We start from the raw sequence: 23,882 nt of genomic DNA on the forward strand, positions 1-23,882 counted from the left end.
GAGTGTATGAGTGTGGAGAGATGGTATAGAGAGTGTAGAGAGATGGTGTAAAGAGTGTATGAGTGTGGAGAGATGGTGTAGAGAGTGTATGAGTGTAGAGAGATGCTGTAGAGAGTGTATGAGTGTAGAGAGTGTATGAGTGTAGAGTGTAGAGAGATGGATTAGAGAGTGTAGAGAGATGGTGTAAAGAGTGTAGAGAGATAGTGTAGAGAGTGTAGAGAGATGGTGTAGAGAGTGTAGAGAGATGGTGTAGAGTGTATGAGTGTGGAGAGATGCTGTAGAGAGTGTATGAGCGTGGAGAGATGGAGTATATGAGTGTAGAGAGATGCTGTAGAGAGTATATGAGTGTAGAGAGATGCTGTAGAGAGTGTATGAGTGTAGAGAGTGTCGGGAGATGGTGGAGAGAGTGTAGAGACTGTAGAGATATGGTGTAGAGAGTGTAGAGAGTGTAGAGAGTGTAGATAGATGGTGTAGAGAGTGTTTGGGTGTAGAGAGATGGTGTAGAGAGTGTAGAGAGTGTCGAGAGATGGTGTATAGAGTATAGAGAGATGGTGTAGAGAGTGTAGAGAGTGTCGAGAGATGGTGTATAGAGTATAGAGAGATGGTGTAGAGAGTGTAGAGAGATGGTGTAGAGAGTGTATGAGTGTGGAGAGATGGTGTAGAGAGATGGTGTAAAGAGTGTATGAGTGTGGAGAGATGGTGTAGAGAGTGTATGAGTGTAGAGAGATGCTGTAGAGAGTGTATGAGTGTAGAGAGTGTATGAGTGTAGAGTGTAGAGAGATGGATTAGAGAGTGTAGAGAGATGGTGTAAAGAGTGTAGAGAGATAGTGTAGAGAGTGTAGAGAGTGTGGAGAGATGGTGTAGAGAGTGTATGAGTGTGGAGAGATGCTGTAGAGAGTGTATTAGTGTGGAGAGATGGTGTAGAGAGTGTATGAGTGTGGAGAGATGGTGTAGAGAGTGTATGAGTGTGGAGAGATGCTGTAGAGAGTGTATTAGTGTGGAGAGATGGTGTAGAGAGTATATGAGTGTGGAGAGATGCTGTAGAGAGTGTAGAGAGTGTAGAGAGTGTGGAGAGTGTAGAGAGATGGTGTAGAGAGTGTAGAGAGTGTAGAGAGATGGCGTAGAGAGTGTAGAGAGATGGTGCAGAGTGTATGAGTGTGGAGAGATGGTGTAGAGAGTGTATAGAGTGTAGAGAGATGGTGTAGAGAGTGTAGAGAGATGGTGTAGAGAGTGTATGGGTGTGGAGAGATGGTGTAGAGAGTGTAGAGAGTGTGGAGAGTGTAGAGAGATGGTGTAGAGAGTGTAGAGAGTGTAGAGAGTGTGGAGAGTGTAGAGAGTGTAGAGAGATGGTGTAGAGAGTGTAGAGAGTGTAGAGAGATGGTGTAGAGAGTGTAGAGAGTGTAGAGAGATGGTGCAGAGTGTGAGTGTGGAGAGATGGTGTAGAGAGTGTATAGAGTGTAGAGAGATGGTGTAAAGGGTGTATGAGTGTGGAGAGATGCTGTAGAGAGTGTATGAGTGTGGAGAGATGCTGTAGAGAGTGTATTAGTGTGGAGAGATGGTGTAGAGAGTATATGAGTGTAGAGAGATGCTGTAGAGAGTATATGAGTGTAGAGAGATGCTGTAGAGAGTGTATGAGTGTAGAGAGTGTGGGGAGATGGTGGAGAGAGTGTAGAGACTGTAGAGATATGGTGTAGAGAGTGTAGAGAGATGGTGTAGAGAGTGTATGGGTGTGGAGAGATGGTGTAGAGAGTGTAGAGAGTGTGGAGAGTGTAGAGAGATGGTGTAGAGAGTGTAGAGTGTAGAGAGATGGTGCAGAGTGTATGAGTGTGGAGAGATGGTGTAGAGAGTGTATAGAGTGTAGAGAGATGCTGTAGAGAGTATATGAGTGTAGAGAGATGCTGTAGAGAGTGTATGGGTGTAGAGAGTGAGGGGAGATGGTGGAGAGAGTGTAGAGACTGTAGAGATATGGTGTAGAGAGTGTAGAGAGATGGTGTAGAGAGTGTATGGGTGTGGAGAGATGGTGTAGAGAGTGTAGAGAGTGTAGAGAGTGTGGAGAGTGTAGAGAGATGGTGTAGAGAGTGTAGAGAGATGGTGTAGAGAGTGTAGAGAGTGTAGAGAGATGGTGCAGAGTGTATGAGTGTGGAGAGATGGTGTAGAGAGTGTATAGAGTGTAGAGAGATGGTGTAAAGTGTATGAGTGTGGAGAGATGGTGTAGAGAGTATAGAGAGTGTAGAGAGTGTGGAGAGTGTAGAGAGATGGTGTAGAGAGTGTAGAGAGTGTAGAGAGATGGTGTAGAGAGTGTAGAGAGATGGTGCAGAGTGTATGAGTGTGGAGAGATGGTGTAGAGAGTGTATAGAGTGTTAAGAGATGGTGTAGAGTGTATGAGTGTGGAGAGATGGTGTAGAGAGTGTATGAGTGTGGAGAGATGGTGTAGAGAGTGTATGAGTGTGGAGAGATGCTGTAGAGAGTGTATTAGTGTGGAGAGATGGTGTAGAGAGTATATGAGTGTAGAGAGATGCTGTAGAGAGTATATGAGTGTAGAGAGATGCTGTAGAGAGTGTATGAGTGTAGAGAGTGTGGGGAGATGGTGGAGAGAGTGTAGAGACTGTAGAGATATGGTGTAGAGAGTGTAGAAAGTGTAGAGAGTGTAGATAGATGGTGTAGAGAGTGTTTGGGTGTAGAGAGATGGTGTAGAGAGTGTAGAGAGTGTAGAGAGATGGTGTAGAGAGTGTAGAGAGTGTCGAGAGATGGTGTAGAGAGTGTATAGAGTATAGAGAGATGGTGTAGAGAGTGTAGAGAGATGGTGTAGAGTGTATGAGTGTGGAGAGATGGTGTAGAGAGTGTATGAGTGTGGAGAGATGGTGTAGAGAGTGTATGAGTGTGGAGAGATGCTGTAGAGAGTGTATTAGTGTGGAGAGATGGTGTAGAGAGTATATGAGTGTAGAGAGATGCTGTAGAGAGTATATGAGTGTAGAGAGATGCTGTAGAGAGTGTATGAGTGTAGAGAGTGTGGGGAGATGGTGGAGAGAGTGTAGAGACTGTAGAGATATGGTGTAGAGAGTGTAGAAAGTGTAGAGAGTGTAGATAGATGGTGTAGAGAGTGTTTGGGTGTAGAGAGATGGTGTAAAGAGTGTATGAGTGTGGAGAGATGGTGTAGAGAGTGTATGAGTGTGTAGAGATGGTGTAGAGAGTGTATGAGTGTGGAGAGATGGTGTAGAGAGTGTATGAGTGTGGAGAGATGGTGTAGAGAGTGTATGAGTGTGGAGAGATGCTGTAGAGAGTGTATTAGTGTGGAGAGATGGTGTAGAGAGTATATGAGTGTGGAGAGATGCTGTAGAGAGTGTAGAGAGTGTGGAGAGTGTAGAGAGATGGTGTAGAGAGTGTAGAGAGTGTAGAGAGATGGTGTAGAGAGTGTATGGGTGTGGAGAGATGGTGTGGAGAGTGTAGAGAGATGGTGTAGAGAGTGTAGAGAGTGTAGAGAGATGGTGTAGAGAGTGTAGAGAGTGTAGAGAGATGGTGCAGAGTGTATGAGTGTGGAGAGATGGTGTAGAGAGAGTATAGAGTGTAGAGAGATGGTGTAAAGGGTGTATGAGTGTGGAGAGATGGTGTAGAGAGTGTATGAGTGTGGAGAGATGCTGTAGAGAGTATTAGTGTGGAGAGATGGTGTAGAGAGTATATGAGTGTAGAGAGATGCTGTAGAGAGTATATGAGTGTAGAGAGATGCTGTAGAGAGTGTATGAGTGTAGAGAGTGTGGGGAGATGGTGGAGAGAGTGTAGAGACTGTAGAGATATGGTGTAGAGAGTGTAGAGAGATGGTGTAGAGAGTGTATGGGTGTGGAGAGATGGTGTAGAGAGTGTAGAGAGTGTAGAGAGTGTGGAGAGTGTAGAGAGATGGTGTAGAGAGTGTAGAGAGTGTAGAGAGATGGTGTAGAGAGTGTAGAGAGTGTAGAGAGATGGTGCAGAGTGTATGAGTGTGGAGAGATGGTGTAGAGAGTGTATAGAGTGTAGAGAGATGGTGTAAAGAGTGTATGAGTGTGGAGAGATGGTGTAGAGAGTGTATGAGTGTGGAGAGATGCTGTAGAGAGTGTATTAGTGTGGAGAGATGGTGTAGAGAGTATATGAGTGTAGAGAGATGCTGTAGAGAGTGTATGAGTGTAGAGAGATGCTGTAGAGAGTGTATGAGTGTAGAGAGTGTGTGGAGATGGTGGAGAGAGTGTAGAGACTGTAGAGATATGGTGTAGAGAGTGTAGAGAGTGTAGATAGATGGTGTAGAGAGTGTTTGGGTGTAGAGAGATGGTGTAGAGAGTGTAGAGTGTGTAGAGAGTGTAGAGAGATGGTGTAGAGAGTGTAGAGAGTGTCGAGAGATGGTGTAGAGAGTGTATAGAGTATAGAGAGATGGTGTAGAGAGTGTATAGAGATGGTGTAGAGAGTGTATGAGTGTGGAGAGATGGTGTAGAGAGTGCAGAGAGATGGTGTAAAGAGTGTATGAGTGTGGAGAGATGGTGTAGAGCGTGTATGAGTGTAGAGAGTGTATGAGTGTAGAGAGTGTAGAGAGATGGTGTAGTGAGTGTATGAGTGTGGAGAGCTGGTGTAGAGAGTGTATGTGTGTGGAGAGATGGTGTAGAGAGTGTAGCGAGATGGTGTAGAGAGTGTAGAGAGTGTAGAGAGATGGTGTAGAGAGTGTGGAGAGATGGTGTAGAGAGTGTAGAGAGTGTAGAGAGATGGTGTAGAGAGTGTAGAGAGTGTAGAGAGATGGTGTAGAGAGTGTAGAGAGATGGTGTAGAGAGTGTGGAGAGATGGTGTGTTCGACTGCTTATTTAAACTGACATTGTGTGTGAACAGTTCGAGTGCAGCTGCAGCAGTCGGCTGGCTGCTCCATTTACTGATCTGGTTCATATTCTTTTTCCTCACTGCTTTTTCTTGACTTTGTTTTTCAGCCTAATGGATCCAATTGGAACAACACTACAAGGCAAAGGCTCAATGAATCCAATCTTCATGGGTACCTTTGTCTCTCTCATGCTACTGCAATCGTCTTGACTAACAAACTAAGTATTATGACACACACTGTTTGCATGCATGACTGATCAAACCTCAGCGGGATAGAGTGAGTGTGACTGTCATAGTGGGACTGTCATAGTGACTGTCATAATGTGACTGTTCATCTCTAAGAGTCTAATTGGTTTACAACAGAAAGAGCCAGGGTGTGGATTCGTTTCTATGCCTGCGTCGTGTGTGTGCGTGCGTGTGTGATTGTACCAGACGTGGGTAACAAAATGTGTGAGTTGTTGACGGCTGTTACCTTCTCCATGAGCTGGCGGAGCTGCCGACTGCGTGGGTCTCGGTTACACATGTTCTGGGCCGGGGCCACCACTGTACAGATACACTTCCCATCTGCATCCTGAGCTGAACTGTAGATCTGCCAGCCCTCCTCTGGGCTAGGATAGAGAGCCTGCACGGAGACACAGAGAGAGAGGGGTGAGTTAGTGATAGAAAGAGAGAGGGGGAGAGAGAGAGCGGGGGAGAGAGAGAGGGGGAGAGGGGGAGAGAGGGAGGGGTAGAGAGAGGGGGTCGGATGAAAGCGACATAGAAAGAGGAGATTGAGTCGGGGAGAGAGGGAGGGGTAGGGAGGGAGAATGGAATCGAGACAGATGCCGTAAAGAAAGGTAAGAAGGAGAAAGAGACGAGAGGATGTAGAGAAAGAACAAGATAATGGGGGGGAAGAGAGAGCGGGGCTTACAAAGTAGAGAAAGGGAGGTAGGGATCAAAGGGCTGGTGAGAGGAGAGGATCTAATAAGTTTGGACACAGAGAGGAAATGGAACTGTATTGGGATCGATAGCGCTGCTCTTTACCAGAGCACCATTGAGGGGCTGAGAGGATGGATGTCTCTCTTAATAATCCAATCAGGAGAAGTAGTGTACACACACACACACACACACATTGACATACTGTACAGAAACACACACCCATATTGACATACTGTACAGAAACACACACACACACACGCCTGTAAAAGACACGTACACACATGCAAACATGGCTTTAGTACAACACACACACATATGGACACAAACCCCTCACACAGAATACAAAGTCAATTGTAATGAGAGAGAGAAGAGCAATGCAATTAAGGACACAAGCCCATCGAAAGTGGAGAGAAAGACGATCAGATTAGAATGGCTTGGGGGACAGACAAGAGGACTATGTGTTTAGAGTATAAAGTAGCAGCCACCCTGGGAGCCAATGTTCTCTCTCTCCCTTTCTCTCTCTCTCTCTCTCTCTCTCTTTCTCGCTCTCTGTGAATTTTAATGCATGCTACCAAAGCTCACATCTAATGCACGTGGTAAACGTTAAACAAGATTCAGTACATTAACTCTAAATGATGACAGAAACATGATGGCAAACAGCAACAAGCAACATGACTTCTGATAAGTATTGTTACACATTCATTTTTCAAGGTGCTTTGGGTGTCAATGTTATTCAAACAGGCAGTCATGTCTTTATGTCACAGTGGCCTGTCTAGCCGGTTACTGTGAGCAATATTCCTGTCTGTGCTCTTTATCATTCCACCTTTACATCGTCAAGTTGCACAGAGTTTCCTCCAACTCAATCTCTCTATTCTCTAGTCTGAGGCTAATCTCTCTCACTCTCCGTCTCTCTCGCTCTCTCCCTACCTCTCTCCCCCTCCCTCTCTCCTTTCCCGTTCCCTTCTCTCTGTCGGCTGCCTAAATGAGAATTAGGGTGGAGCATGTGTGTGTCTGATCAGTCTGAGACACAGAGAGGAGAAGAGAGGGTTCTGGGGCATGACAGAGCGTGGCAGGTCTTAACTGGCTCCTCAATCTCAGACACATTTACTGGTTCAATCTCAGAACCATTAATCTGATTCTCTTCTTCATGCATGATCCTGTTTTATCTTCAAACACACAACTTACACTAGAAAAACACACTACTTACACTACATGAACAAAAGTATGTGGACACCTGCTCGCTGAACATCTCGTTCCAAAATCATGGGCATTAATATGGAGTTGGTCCCCTGTTTGCTGCAATAATATCCTCCACACTTCCGGGAAGGCTTTCCACTAGATGTTGTAACATTGCTGCGGGAACTTGCTTCCATTCAGCCACAAAAGCAGTAGTGAGGTCGAGCACGGATGTTGGGCAATTTGGCCTGGTTCGCAGTCGCTGTTTCAGTTCCTCCCAAAGGTGTTTGATGGGGTTGAGGTCAAGGCTCTGTGCAGGGAAGTCAAGTTCTTCCACACTGATCTTAACAAATCATTTCTTTATGGAGCTCGCTTTGAGCACAGCGGAATTGTCATGCTGAAACAGGAAAGAGCCTTCCCAAACTGTTGCCACAAAGTTGGAAGCACAGAATCGTCTAGATTATCATTTCCATTCACTGGAACTTAGGGGCCTAGGCCGAACCATGAAAAACAGCCACAGACCATTAAACCTCCTCCACCAAACTTTACAGTTGGCACTATGTATTAGGGCAGGTAGCGTTCTCCTGGCATTTGCCAAACCCAGATTAGTCCGACGGACTGCCAGATGGTGAAGTGTGATTCATCACTCCAGAGAACGTGTTTACACTGCTCCAGACTACAATGGCGGCAAGCTTTAAACCACTTCAGCCGACGCTTGGTATTGCACATGGTGATCTTGGGCTTGTGTCCGGCTGCTTGGCCATGGAAATTTCATGAAGCTCCCGAATGTACAGTTATTGTGCTGATGTTGCTTCCAGAGGCAGTTTGGAACTCAGTAGTGAGTGTTGAAACTGAGGACAGACGATTTTTACTCACTTCAGCACTCGGCAGTCCAGTTCTGTGAGCTTGTGTGGCCTGCCACTTCGCAGCTGAGCCGTTGTTGCTCCTAGACTTTTCAACTTCACAATAGCAGCACTTGACCGGGGCAGCGCTAGCAGAGCAGAATCTTGACAAACTGACTTGTTGGAAAGGTGGCATCCTATGAAGGTGCCACGTTGAAAGTCACTGAGCTCTTCAGTAAGGCCATTCCCTGCCAATGTTTGAATATGGAGATTGCATGGCGGTGTGCTTGATTTCATACACCTGTCAGCAACGGGTGTGGCTGAAATAGCCGAATCCACTAATTTGAAGGGGTGTCCACATACTAACTACACCGGCCACTAGAGTGCATCTTCCATCATGCGCATGTTGATTTTGTCCATCCACACCAGACGCGATCATCACACACAGGTTAAAATATCCAAACCAACATTGAAACAACTATATTCATATGGGGGCGTGTCAAACACACATGAAACATTCATGGACATTTAGATATCTTGCTGTTGCTAGCAAATTTGTCCTGGGAGATTGTTATTTCACCTGAATAAAATTTGTTCCTTTTTTTTTGCAGGATCTTGGCAGGATCTTTGCAGGATCTTTGCATGATTTTGACCCGCAGTCTTACAAAATCACGTTTCTTTACTCTGACTATTAACACTAGAAAAGCTGGTCATCTAGCAATCCCGTTCTGAGCCAATGCATTCTAACAGTTTAATAAATACATTTCATTTATGCTATTGCAACAAAAATGATCCAAATTATGCTCTTGGAGTTTTTTGTTAGTTATCTATGATTAATATCTCCTCGTTCATCATTCAAATACCCAGGTGGGGTTGGATGCTCCTGAACACCAATGAGTAGAAAGGAGAGGCTGGTCATTAAGTATCTCAATTAGAACCAACCATCTAGTTTAGCGCTTGGCTACACAGACATTACGCACGTTCCTGGCCTGAGTGGTGTGGCTGAAATGACTGAATAACATGCAGGTGGACATTTATGCGCACGCAACGTGGCCGGTGTGGTTTGCATGTTACTGATCCATTCCTAATTTTCAGTATTCCTCTGCCTAAATGTCAGATCAATTATAGGGCTGGGAATTGCCCGGGAACTCACAAAACGATATTATCACGATACTTAGGCGCCGATACAATATATATTGTGATTCTCACAATTCTGTATGTATTGCAATTTGATACTGAGATTTCATTGTGTTTCAATGTTCCAAACATATTGCTCACCATATGTCTTCTGCAGAGGGACAAGAGGGAGCCAGGAGGAAACGACTTGTGATCAGTCATGGAAATAAAAGTGCAGTAAACAAATTGATGATGGAGAAATACTGGAGTTTGGTGCAGGTACAGCCAATGAAAAAATGATATTGAGATATTGTCAAAAGGCCTCAATACAATATATTGTCTGAATAAATATCCCGATATGAACCAGTATCTGTTTTCCCCCCGTCACTAGCATTAACACTACAAAGCAATGTTTCCCTCACTAAAAATGTATTTAAAGTAGGCCAATACTAACAAGCAAATATCTCGATATGAAACTGTATCCGTTTTTCCCCCCCGTCACTAGTTATTAACACTACAGAGCAATATGCAAAACATTATGCGCAGTAATATTACACACAGCACATGATGCAGCCTACCATACATGCTCCAGCTGTATATAATCAGCCTAATGATCATGAAACGAATATGCAAAACATCTGGGGCAGCAACACATGTACAACACATGCTCCACCATTGCCCTCATATCCTCTTATCTTCACCCATACGGTGACTGTGTTCTCCAGCCAATTCACTGGTGCTGAGAAGGTTCGTGCAGAGAGAGACATCACCTGTTCATTAATGTTTCATAACACTGACTTTTAAATGAAGAGCTTATTAAAATCAGACCCAATTTCATTACCACCCACCTATTACTTCTGGAAGTAATTTCCCTCATCTCCCCGTAATGGCAAAGGAGGGAGTAGGTGACTGCAAGGAGGAGGAGGAAACTGGGGGTAGAGGTGCAGCTGCGCTAATTTGTCTCGCAGCTTCAGGAGCGCAGATACTGTCGATATACGTGTATAAACACACACGCGCACACATACACACACACGCGCACACACACGCGCACACACACGCGCACGCACACCCGCACACCCGCACACACACACACAGGAGCTGCAGATCTATATCCATGTAAACATCAGCCCCCATAAGCAGCAGTAGTGGTGTGTAGGAGTCTGATCTAAGTGAATTGACATTTTGTTACACAACACCCACTCATTTATGTAAATATGATTGTTATTAAATTCCCTCTCCCGGGACGAGAACAGGCACATTTACAATGGTTCATCTAGCATCTGTACACACAGTACACACTCACACCATGCATGCATGCTCCCAGCCTCTCATTAGCATTTTAACAGTAATCTCCTGAGCATCAAGGGAACAGCTATAAACTTCAAATGCCAAGCTTGAATAGTATCTGACTGACTGAGACAGACAGAGAGTTGAATGGAGAACTGTGTATGTAGTACAACATGTATGTTAACTTAGGCTTCAGGATAAAATACCTCTGAAACTACTGAACGTTCAGCAAGGTTTGTAGAGGCAGCAAAGCAAGTCCTGACTATAATCCTATTCTGCCACAGTCGACACAGTCACAGACAGATCCAGACGGGTGTTTGAGGAGAGGAGAGAGGTGCTGCTGGTGTCCCAGAAATGGCTCCATTAGGAACTGCAGATGACATAGAATATGTAAAGCGGCAGATTTGGGGATGTCACAGTCAATGCTGCCATGCGAAAGCCCATTAAGGAGATGACAACGGTAATAAAAACAACGGGGGATTACAAATCAAATGGGGCTTAGTTTGTCAAATGAAAATTACATTGCTCTTAAGACGTCTGACCTGCCCCCTCCACATGAATCATCACTAGGATCGCTCCTCTCTCCTCGGGCGTATCTATCAGACCTGGGCTCAAATAGTATTTGTTTTCTATTGAATGCTTGAACGGTGCTTGATTAAGCTCGTCTGGCATAATGGAACCAATGGAGGAAATCCCAAAGTGCAAATCCCACCAATCTGGCACTCCAGACAGAGAGTGAAGGAAGTAGAGAGAGACATGCGGTTAAAGAAAGGCTGACAGAGAAAATAGGAAAGGGGTCTAATTTCAGTGAGAGGGAAGCAATTTCCTCTAGCTGCTGAGCCGGTGGCTTGTCTCTGTCTCTATCTCTGTCTCTATCTCTGCACAGTCAGAAGAGTGAGTGACACATTCAGTACCATACCTGCTGGAGGCGGGGAAGAGGAGTGGAGAGATGAGGAAATGAGAGATGAGGAGAGGTGAGGTGAGGAGAGGTGAAATGAGGAGAGGTGAGGTGAGGAGAGAACTGGTGAGATGAGGAGAGGTAAAATGAGGAGAGATGAGGAGAGGTGAGATTAGGAGAGGAGAGATGAGTAGAGGTGAGATTAGGAGAGGACAGATGAGGTGAGGAGAGCTGAAATGAGGAGAGGTGAGGTGAGGAGAGAACTGGTGAGATGAGGAGAGGTGAGATGAGGAGAGATGAGGAGAGGTGAAATGACGAGAGGAGAGATGAGGAGAGGTGAGATTAGGAGAGGAGAGATGAGGAGAGGAGAGGTGAAATTAGGAGAGGAGAGATGAGGAGAGGAGAGTTGAGATGAGGAGAGGAGAGTTGAGATGAGGAGAGGAGAGATGAGATGAGGAGAGTTGAGATGAGGAGAGTTGAGATGAGGAGAGGAGAGGTGAGGAGAGGTGAGATGAGATGAGGGGAGAAGGCTGAATTCTGTGGCCATCACTGAGCTCACTCATCATTGAACTATGGGGTGATTGTGTTTCTTTCTAACCTCTAAACATTGTCCTAAAGAGAAACAGTTAGCTGAGTTTAGATTGAGATTGAACGCTAGGAGCTGAGTGGATAAACAGATGAGTGATAAATGCTCAGACAAGTGATCAATGGTCAGGTGATTGACGAATCGGGAGATAGGTAATCAATGGCCAAATAAGTAACCAATGATCAATCTTTGATCACAAACTGACCAATGACCATAAAGACTGATGAATTGAGAGCTCAACACACCTGTGGGTGATATCACAGTGTCTCTATCGTGGTGACCCAATCTCCTGCAGTACCACCACCCTGCCACTGGCATCTCTACCTCCTCAAACCTCTACTATATCTCAACAGCTATCCACCGCCTCACCCATCAGCTCACAGCCAGCCTCATTACAAGTAGAGCCCCAACTAACTAACTACCGTGGGGATTAACCAATTAGGTGTTCGCGGCTGGGCTACGCTGCGGGCTCACGCCTGCAGGATTGACTTCCTCCAGTGTTTCATTAGGCCGACCCTGGAGCGGAGCAGAGCTGAGCGGAGCGCTGTAAAGCTGGGATAAATTAGATTAGAAATCTACAGCTATCCCACTTTATGAGCATGCCGGGAAGTCTATTGCAACTTTCATAAGCAGAGAGAGAGAGAGAGGGGAAGAAGAGAGAGAGAGAGAGAGGGGGAAGAAGAGAGAGAGAGAGAGAGAGAGAGAGGGAAGAAGAGAGAGAGAGAGGGGGAAGAAGAGAGAGAGAGAGAGAGAGGGAAGAAGAGAGAGAGAGAGGGGGGGGGAAGAAGAGAGAGATTGGGTCTGAGAGAAGGGCAAGAGGGGATAAAAAGGGGTCTGAGAGAGGAAGATGAAGAAGAGAGACAACGAGTCAGAGAGGGAGTTGAAGGACAGATGAAAGAGAGAATAGGGGTCTCCAAGCCTGGAGTACAGTATTTGAGGGAAAGTGAGCAGTGAGTGTGTCTCTCTGCAACGTGATGTAGCCTACTTGGTGTTTCCGTCTTTAGCCGCTGCCTGCCCAGCGAAGCCCACAGCCAGGCAGGAAACATCTGTCTCTATCTGCTGGGTTAAAAGATCACCTGAACCTCTCCCTCATTACCGGCCTGCCATGATGAGCTAGTGTGTGTGTGTGTGTGTGTGTGTGTATATATATATATATATATATACATATACATACAGTGCCTTGTGAAAGTATTCGGCCCCCTTGAACTTTGCAACCTTTTGCCACATTTCAGGCTTCAAACATAAAGATATAAAACTGTATTTTTTGTGAAGAATCAACAACAAGTGGGACACAATCATGAAGTGGAACGACATTTATTGGATATTTCAAACTTTTTTAACAAATCAAAAACTGAAAAATTGGGCGTGCAAAATTATTCAGCCCCCTTAAGTTAATACTTAGTAGCGCCACCTTTTGCTGCGATTACAGCTGTAAGTCGCTTGGGGTATGTCTCTATCAGTTTTGCACATCGAGAGACTGACATTTTTTCCCATTCCTCCTTGCAAAACAGCTCGAGCTCAGTGAGGTTGGATGGAGAGCATTTGTGAACAGCAGTTTTCAGTTCTTTCCACAGATTCTCGATTGGATTCAGGTCTGGACTTTGACTTGGCCATTCTAACACCTGAATATGTTTATTTTTGAACCATTCCATTGTAGATTTTGCTTTATGTTTTGGATCATTGTCTTGTTGGAAGACAAATCTCCGTCCCAGTCTCAGGTCTTTTGCAGACTCCATCAGGTTTTCTTCCAGAATGGTCCTGTATTTGGCTCCATCCATCTTCCCATCAATTTTAACCATCTTCCCTGTCCCTGCTGAAGAAAAGCAGGCCCAAACCATGATGCTGCCACCACCATGTTTGACAGTGGGGATGGTGTGTTCAACTGTGTTGCTTTTACGCCAAACATAACGTTTTGCATTGTTGCCAAAAAGTTCAATTTTGGTTTCATCTGACCAGAGCACCTTCTTCCACGTTTGGTGTGTCTCCCAGGTGGCTTGTGGAACACTTTTTATGGATATCTTTAAGAAATGGCTTTCTTCTTGCCACTCTTCCATAAAGGCCAGATTTGTGCAATATACGACTGATTGTTGTCCTATGGACAGAGTCTCCCACCTCAGCTGTAGATCTCTGCAGTTCATCCAGAGTGATCATAGGCCTCTTGGCTGCATCTCTGATCAGTCTTCTCCTTGTATAAGCTGAAAGTTTAGAGGGACGGCCAGGTCTTGGTAGATTTGCAGTGGTCTGATACTCCTTCCATTTCAATATTATCGCTTGCACAGTGCTCCTTGGGATGTTTAAAGCTTGGGAAATCTTTTTGTATCCAAATCCGGCTTTAAACTTCTTCACAACAGTATCTCGGACCTGCCTGGTGTGTTCCTTGTTCTTCATGATGCTCTGCGCTTTTAACGGACCTCTGAGACTATCACAGTGCAGGTGCATTTATACAGAGACTTGATTACACACAGGTGGATTGTATTTATCATCATTAGTCATTTAGGTCAACATTGGATCATTCAGAGATCCTCACTGAACTTCTGGAGAGAGTTTGCTGCACTGAAAGTAAAGGGGCTGAATAATTTTGCACGCCCAATTTTTCAGTTTTTGATTTGTTAAAAAAGTTTGAAATATCCAATAAATGTCGTTCCACTTCATGATTGTGTCCCGCTTGTTGTTGATTCTTCACAAAAAAATACAGTTTTATATCTTTATGTTTGAAGCCTGAAATGTGGCAAAAGGTCGCAAAGTTCAAGGGGGCCGAATATTTTCGCAAGGCACTGTATATACATACACACACACACACACACACTCCTACCTCAAATGAGCAGTAGTCCCACAACCTCTGAATGCACGCAGGCCAGCTGCTGGTCTTAAATATAACTCAATGAAGAATCACACAATCACAGCAACACAGCAGCAGCAGGGCCCCTGGTCTCCCCATGCAGTCCAGAGTAAAACGGATTACCACAATCAGCACAGCATGGCTACTGGCCAATAATATGACTCATAAACTCATCACTCTCTTCTCTCCCTCCTCCCCCCGGTCCCTCTTTAAAAGGTCCCTATTGCTTCTACTCTCTATACGTACAGTATGTGCTTCTTGTGCCGATCTCCCTCCCTCCCTCCCTCTCTCTTGCTCTTGCTCTTGCTCCTGTCACATACTGCTCTTCTCAGTGGAAGGGCCTGAAGTGCTATTAAGGCACGTGGCTTTGCTCCTGTCTATAAAATGGTGTCGGAGTGTAACTTGCCCTGCCCTTTCTTACCCTGACCAGCCTGGCACCAGGCCCTGGCACACCCATACAAAATTCCTAGTGAGGAACATGGGCCAACTTTACATCCTGTGTTAGTGAACTAACTGACTCCTTATGAAATGAACACCCGCAACCATTGGTAAAGTAAGGACAGGAAGAGAATACAATGAATAAAAACAATGCTCTCTTCACAGAACAGCGCAAACTGGCGCTAACCAGAATAGAAAGAGGTGTGGGCGGCCCCAGTGCACAACTGAGCAAGAGGACAAGTACATTAGAGTGTCTAGTTTGAGAAATAAACGCCTCACAAGTCCTCAACTGGCAGCTTCAATAAATAGTACCCGCAAAACACCAGTCTCATCGTCAACAGTGAAGAGGCGACTCCGGGATGCTGGCGTTCTAGGCAGAGTTCCTCTGTCCAGTGTCTGTGTTCTTTTGCCCATCTTAATATTTTATTTTTATTGGCAAGTCTGAGATATGGCTTTTGTTTTCAACTCTGCCTAGAAGGCCAGCATCTCGGAGTCCCCTCTACACTGTTGACGCTGAGACTTATACTTCGGGTATTATTTAATGAAGATGACAGTTGAGTACTTGTGAGGTGTTTTTCAGCAAGACAGATCTTCCAAACGTGGGGGAGTGGTAATCTTTACCAAGGATCACCTTCAGTGCTCGGTTGTCTCCACCAAGTCTGTCCCCAAACAATTTGATTTGCTGGTTTTATGCATTAAACTTTCAAATAGCTCTTTGTTGACTGTTGATGGGCGTTATCGTCCACCATCAGCACCAGCCTGTACCCTACCAGCCCTAAGCGCTCTCCTGGCCCCTTACACTAAGTCTGAATTTGTCCTGCTAGGTGACTTAAACTGGGACATGCTTAAACCACCTGACCAAGTCCTAAAGCAATGGGACTCCCTACATCTTTCTCAGATTATTACCAATCCCACAAGGTATGACTCCAAACACACAGAAAATGCTACTCTCCTTGATGTTATCTGTAATGACCCTAGTTATCACTGTTTTACAGCCTGTGTTCGTAATGGCTGCTCAGTGAAATGACCTGTTCTGATTTGTCATAGATGCTTGCTAAAAAACTTGAATGAGCAAGCTTTCCTTCATGAACTGGCCTCTATAAAATGGTATAGAATCAGCTTGATCCCCTCTGCCGAAGACTCTTGGACCTTCTTTTTTGATATTTTCAGAGGTATTGTTAACAAACAAGCCCCCCATAAAGAAAATGAGAATTAAAAAGAGCACCTGGTTCAACCGTGATTTTGCAGAGTTACTCCACCTCAAGTATTGCATTTGGCGAAAGGCTCAGCACACGCATACTCAGGCTGACTGGCTCTCGTTCAGGCATATGAGAAATAAGTGCACTCAGGCTATCCGGAAGGCCAAAGTTGGTTACTTTAAAGAGCAATTCCCTCTCTGTGGGTCTAACCCCAAGAAGTTCTGGAAAATGGTTAAAGACCTGGAGAATAAACTCTCCTCCTCACAGCTGCCCATGTCCCTTAATGTTGATGATGTGATTGCTGACAAGAAGCAGATGGCTGAGCACTTTAATCACCACTTCATTAAGTCAGGATTCCTATTTGACTCAGATATGCCTCCTTGCCCGTCCAACATTTCCTCATCTCCCACCCCTTCTAATGCGACTATCCCCAATGCTTCTCCCTATTTTTCCCCAGCCCAGCTACAAAGTTTCTCCCTGCAGGCAGTCACTGACTCCGAGGTGCTAAATGAGCTCCTTAAACTTGACTCTGAAAAACATCTGGTTCAAATGGCTTAGACCCTTTCTTCTTTAAGGTTGCTGCCCCTAATATCGCCAAGCCGATCTCTCCTTTCTGGGAAGGTTCCCATTGCTTGGATGGTAGCCACGGTTCGTCCTTTATTGAAAGGAGGAGATCAAGCTGATCCTAACTGTTATAGGCATATTTCTATTTTACCCTGTTTATCAAAAGTGTTGGAAAAACTTGTCGATAATCAACTGACTGGCTTTCTTGATCTCTATAGTATTCTCTCGGGTATGCAATGTGGTGCTGCTATTTTTATTGACTTGGCCAAAGCTTTTGATACAGTAGACCATTCCATTCTTGTAGGCCGGCTAAGGAGTATTGAAATCTCTGAGGGGTCTTTGGCCTGGTTTGTTAATTACCTCTCTCAAAGAGCGCAGTGCATAAAGCCAGAAAATCTGCTGTCTCAGCCACTGCCTGTCACCAAGGGAGTACCCCAAGGCTCGATCCTAGGCCCCAAGCTCTTCTCAATTTACATCAACAACATAGCTCAGGCAGTAGGAAGCTCTCTCATCAATTTATATGAAGATGATACAGTCTTATACTTAGCTGGCCCCTCCCTGGATGTTGTGTTAAATGCTCTACAACAAAGCTTTCTTAGTGTCCAACAAGCTTTCTCTACCCTTGTTCTGAACACCTCCAAAACAAACGTAATGTGGTTTGGTAAGAAGAATGCACCTCTCCCCACAGGTGTGATTACTACCTCTGAGGGATTAGAGCTTGAGGTAATCACCTCATACAAGTACTTGGGAGTATGGCTAGACGGTGCACTGTCCTTCTCTCAGCTCATATCAAAGCTGCAGGCTAAAGTTAAATCTAGACTTGGTTTCCTCTATCGTAATCGCTCCTCTTTCACCCCAGCTGCCAAACTAACCCTGATTGAGAAGATCATCCTACCTATGCTAGAGTATGGAGACATAATTTACAGATCATTTATAGATCGGCAGGTAAGGGCGCTCTCGAGCGGCTAGATGTTCTTTACCATTCGGCCATCAGATTTGCCACCAATGCTCCTTATAGGACATATCACTGCACTCTATACTACTCTGTAAACTGGTCCTCTCTGTATACCCGTCTCAAGACCCACTGGTTGATGCTTATTAATAAAACCCTCTCAGGCCTCAATCCCCCCTATTTGAGATATCTACTACACCCCTCATCCTCCACATACAACACCCGTTCTGCCAGTCACACTCTGTTAAAGGTCCCTAAAGCCCACATCCCTGGGTCGCTCCTCTTTTCAGTTCACTGCAGCTAGCGACTGGAACAAGCTGCAACAAACACTCAAATTGGACAGTTTTATCTGTCTCTTCATTCAAAGACTCAATCATGGACACTCTTACTGACAGGTGTGGCTGCTTTGTGTGATGTATTGTTGTCTCTAGCTTCTTGCCTTTTGGGCCGTTGTCTGTGCCAAATAATGTTTGTACCATGTTTTGTGCTGCTACCATGTTGTGTTGCTACCATGTTGTTGTTATATTGTGTTGCTACCATGTTGTGTTGTCATGTGTTGCTGTCTTAGGTCTCTCTTTATGTAGTGTTGTGTTGTCTCTCTTGTCATGATGTGTCTTTTGTCCTATATTTATATTGTATATATATATATATATATATATTTAAATCCCAGCCCCTGTCCCTGCAGGAGGCCTTTTGGTAGACCATCATTGTAAATAAGAATTTGTTCTTAAGTGATTTAAATAAATAAAACAATGAAATAAATAAAAGTAATGATGGACTGTCGTTTCTCTTTGCTTATTTGAACTGTTCTTGCCATAATATGGACTTGGTCTTTCACCAAATAGGGCTGTTGTCTGTATAGCACCCCTACCTTGTGACAACACAACTGATTGGCTCAAGCGCATTAAGAAGGAAAGAAAGGCACACCTGTTAATTGAAATGCATTCCAGGTGCCAACCTCATGAAGCTGGTTGAGAATGTAAGGGAAGAATTTCCACAACAAAAGAATGTGCAAAGGTGTCATCAAAGCAAAGGGTGGATACTTTGAAGAATCTCTGATTCGTTTACCACTTTTTTGGTTACTACATGATTCCATATGTGTTACTTCATAATTTTGATGTCTTCACTATGATTCTACAATGTAGAAAATAGTAAAAAAATCAAGAAAAAGCGTTGAATGAGTAGGTGTGTCCAAACTTTTCACTAGAACACTGTATATATATTTACACTGAGTGTACAAAACATAAGGATCAAGCTCTTTCCATGATATACTGGAGACTGACCAGGTGCATCCAGGCAAAAGATATCATCCTATATTGATGTTACTTGTTAAATCCACTTCAATCAGTGTAGACGAAGGGGAGGAAACCGGTTAAAACAAGGATTTTTAACCCTTGAGACAATCGAGACATGGGCTCTGTATGTGTGCCATTCAGAGGGCGAATTGGGTAAGACAAATGTTTTCAGTGCCTTTGAACGGGGTATGGTAGTAGCTGCCAGGCGCACTGGTTTGAGTGTGGCAAGAACTGCAACGCTGCAAGGTATTTCACGGCCACCAGTTTCCTGTGTGTATCAAGAATGGTCCATCACCCAAAGGACATCCAGCCAACGTAACACAACCGTAGGATGCATTGGAGTCAAAATGGGCCAGCATCCCTGTGGAACGTAGAGTCCATGCCCTGGCAAATTGAGGCTGTTCTGAGGGCAAAATGGTGTGCAACTCAATATTAGGAAGGTGTTCCTCATGTTTTGTACATTCAGTGTATACAGTTGAAGTTTCCATACACCTTAGCCAAATACATTTAAACTCAGTTTTTCACAATTCCTGACATTTAATCAGAGTAAAATATCAGGATAATTTTAGAGAGAATAATTTATTTACATTTTATTTATTTCATCACATTCCCAGTGGGTTAGAAGTTTACATACACTCAATTAGTATGTGGTAGAATTGCCTTTAAATTGTTTAACTTGGATCAAACGTTTCAGGTAGCCTTCCACAAGCTTCACAAGGTCCTTTAATGTTGTTCTGGGATTGATTTGCACTTTTCGCACCCAAGTACGTTAGTCTCCAGGAGACAGAACGCGTCTCCTTCCTGAGCGGTATGATGGCTGCGTGGTCCCATGGTGTTTATACTTGCGTACTATTGTTTGTACAGATGAACGTGGTACCTTCAGGCATTGGGAAATTGCTCCAAAGGATGAACCAGACTTGTGGAGGTCTACAATGTTTTTTCTGAGGTCTTGGCTGATTTCTTTTGATTTTCCCATGATGTCAAGCAAAGAGGCACTGAGTTTGAAGGAAGGCCTTTAAATACATCCATAGGTACACCTCCAATTGACTCAAATTATGTCAATTAGCCTATCAGAAGCTTCTAAAGCCATGACATCATTTTCTGGAATTTTCCAAACTGTTTAAAGGCACAGTCAACTTAGTGTGCGTAAACTTCTGACCCACTGGAATTGTGATACAGTGAATTATAAGTGAAATAATCTGTCTGTAAACAATTGTTGGAAAATTGACTTGTGTCATGCACAAAGTAGATGTCCTAACCAACTTGCCAAAACAATAGTTTGTTAACAAGAAATTTGTGGAGTGGTTTAAAAACGAGTTTTAATGACACCAACCTAAGTGTATGTAAACTTCCGACTTCAACTGTATGTGTGTGTGTTTGCAGTCAGGATGATTGGTGAATGTGTCCAGTGGAGCATCTCCACAAGTGATCTATCTATCTGATGTATATCTATAACTTCTAACTCCATGCTATATCATACCTCATAAATATTCATCATAGAGATCTAAATATTCATTCATACAGAGGATCTAAGAGCTTCAAATAACAAGAGAAGAGGTTCTACCATCAAACATAAAATAACTATGTATGAATATGGATAAAAGACCACAGAGCGACTTTAATCTGAGTTGGCCCTTTCATCTGCCGTCATAAATCAATCATGGAGTCAGATGTATTAGATTGGTCTTGGGACGTGATAAAGTTTACAGTCATGGACACCATGCAGCCAGACTAGCGTAGAGACCCCAATCTGAGTGGCAGGCCTCTCTCTCTTTGTGTGGGACCATTGTTTGTTCCTTCAGCTCTTTTGATATTTCCCTTCTTCAGCCTTCTGCATGGCTTTATTATTAATACAAGAGATCAAAGGGACAACAGCACTGTGTGGAGTGTGTGTCTGACAGACTGCCCACACACACACTTGTTTCTTGTTTGATAGTGTAATAGAGTTCTGCCATACCGTCTGGTCTCAAGGTTGTGTCTTGTTTTATTGGATTATTCACGGTTTGGTTTTGCACTACCCAGGCTAACCATACCCATGCTAACCATACCCATGCTAACCATACCCAGGCTAACCATACCCAGGCTAACCATACCCATGCTAACCATACCCAGGCTTGCCATGTTTGGACTCAGGCACGTGTTGCTCAGTCCTTTTGAAGAACTCACTATGGTGAACTTCTTTAGATGTTGAGTGCAGTGCCACACGCGCTTGGACCAGCTCAGCTCAGATGGTTGTTAGAAAGGGAACGAAAGCAAGTGGAGCAGACTGATTGTAGCTCAGAGGAGTGTGAATGTGGGACACTGATCATGGGGACACTAGGGTGAAGAGCAGTCATACATGGCCATTGGGACACTGATCATGGGGACACTAGGGTGAGGAGCAGTCATACATGGCCATCGAGACACTGATCAGGGGACACTAGGGTGAGGAGCAGTCATACATGGCCATCGGGACACTGATCATGAGGACACTAGGGTGAGGAGCAGTCATACATGGCCATCGGGACACTGATCATGGGGACACTAGGGTGAGGAACAGTCATACATGGCCATCGGGACACTGGTCATGGGGACACTAGGGTGAGGAGCAGTCATACATGGCCATTGGGACACTGGTCATGGGGACACTAGGGTGAGGAGCAGTCATACATGGCCATCGGGACACTGATCATGGGGACACTAGGGTGAGGAGCAGTCATACATGGCCATCGGGACACTGATCATGGGGACACTAGGGTGAGGAGCAGTCATACATGGCCATCGGGACACTGGTGCCACAACATCACAAGACGACCCAAGAAAGGACTAGCGGGTTTGAAATGAACCTAAACAACAACGTTAGTCAAATGTTCCTCTAATGCTTTAACCCCCATGGCTTCCATAGGTTTAACCTCCAGCTCATCTGCATGGCTGAACCTTAGATTCCACCCAATCTACCATGTCTCATAGTATTTGTCATTGGGACTTTAATATATGAAAATGTTGTTGATGGAAGCCTTCGATGTTGCTTTGAGAGTGATGAAAAATAAGGAGCAACACTAATTGGCTCTTTGTTGAACCAGAACATGTGAAATGGTAAAAGAGAAATAGTCCTCCTCTCTGATGACTCCATCACCACAACAACAAGTCCAGATTCACCACATCAACCATGGAAGCAGAACTGTCAATGCCCCTCCTGAAGTAGCTCTTCCAGACCATGGCTCTGTTTCAATAGCCACACTACTATCAATACTAATATACCATCTACTTCAAATGATGTCATGTACTGGCCATGAATTCTAAGTGGGATGCTGGTATGGACATTGGGACCACAGGAGGTTGGTGGCACCTTAATTGGGTAGGACGGGCTTGAGGTAATGGCTGGAGTGGAATTAGTGGAATGCTATCAAATATATCAAACATGGTCCGTTTTAGCCATTATTATAAGCCGTCCTCCAATCAGCAGCCAGGTCCTGCAGTCCATGTCCACTGGAGAAGAAGTCCACTTAGACCACACCCACCCAGGCAGGAGGTAGAACCACTCCTGTACCACTCATTCAGGGACACTATGGGAATATCATCCTTCCTAGTTCCTCAAAAGATAAAACTCTGAAAAACACACAGATCAGACAAGCTATATTGATATTGAACTTGAAGAGAAATACCTGTCTTGAGCTGCGCTTGTAGAATAGATAAATACATCTCAGGGAATGTTTAGCTAGACCTCTCTCTACAAGGTCAACACCTTCATAGAGCTCAGCCTGAACCGTGAAAACATCAACAATGTTTCCTCCAGTGAGCCGTTGAGACAGTTATTACAGCTGGGTGCCTCAGTGCAATAAAGTGGTATTTGTTGGTGCAGCAGGCTTTTATGATATGACTGGACTGATTGAGGATAGGGCTCTGTGATTGAGGAAAGATTGGGAAGATAGAGTCATAATTCTCTGGACAGATGGACCCAAGCTCTTGAGACCATAGGGAGAAATGACCAATAAATACACACCTGTAAGTGCGCGTGCACACACACACACACACACACACACTAAGGAAGGCAGGCAATGAGGCAGGCATGCGCGCACACAAACACACACACACACGGACAGAGCTGGACACACACACACTGACAGAGCTGGACACACACACACGGACAGAGCTGGACACACACACACGGACAGAGCTGGACACACACAGATGGACAGTGCTGGACACACACAGATGGACAGTGCTGGACACACACAGATGGACAGTGCTGGACACACACAGATGGACAGTGCTGGACACACACACACGGACAGAGCTGGACACACACACACGGACAGAGCTGGACACACACACACGGACAGAGCTGGACACACACAGATGGACAGTGCTGGACACACACAGATGGACAGTGCTGGACACACACACGGACAGAGCTGGACACACACACACGGACAGAGCTGGACACACACACACGGACAGAGCTGGACACACACACACACGGACAGAGCTGGACACACACAGATGGACAGTGCTGGACACACACAGATGGACAGTGCTGGACACACACACACAGACAGAGCTGGACACACACAGATGGACAGTGCTGGACACACACACACGGACAGAGCTGGACACACACACACGGACAGAGTTGGACACACACAGATGGACAGTGCTGGACACACATTTCATCAGGGCTGGGCGTTTAATAAGGGAGCAGATGCCATGAAAATAAACTCAGGAAAGAACCAAAGGCTATCACTCGCTACTAATGATCCTGAACATGACAGATTCATTCCTCTGCTTGACACTTCTCAACACCTCTCATCTCATCCATATGGAGCACCCATATGCACAGTCACACCACACATGCATCACAGTGTACACAGGTGTACATCCACAACAAGCTACACAAACCTTCACATCTCAATCTTTTAACACGCTCCTCACATGAGACCCAACATAATGTACCTTTCAAGGAGAT

At 44.8% G+C, this 23,882-nt stretch overlaps 1 protein-coding gene across 2 annotated transcripts in view; it reads right to left on the reverse strand.

The window, feature by feature from the left end:
* LOC110485175 (noelin-2) overlaps positions 1 to 23,882 on the reverse strand; it is a 118,053-nt gene that overhangs the window by 33,246 nt on the left and 60,925 nt on the right. For both annotated transcript variants that reach the window (XM_036941102.2, XM_036941101.2), the window contains exon 2: positions 5,300 to 5,449. In XM_036941102.2, the coding sequence (XP_036796997.1) occupies positions 5,300 to 5,449 (150 nt within the window). The remainder of the gene's footprint in view (positions 1 to 5,299; positions 5,450 to 23,882) is intronic.

The sequence above is a fragment of the Oncorhynchus mykiss genome, chromosome 13, assembly GCF_057628025.1.
Source record: "Oncorhynchus mykiss isolate SJ-2025 chromosome 13, ASM5762802v1, whole genome shotgun sequence".
Classification (NCBI taxonomy): Eukaryota; Metazoa; Chordata; class Actinopteri; order Salmoniformes; family Salmonidae; genus Oncorhynchus; species Oncorhynchus mykiss.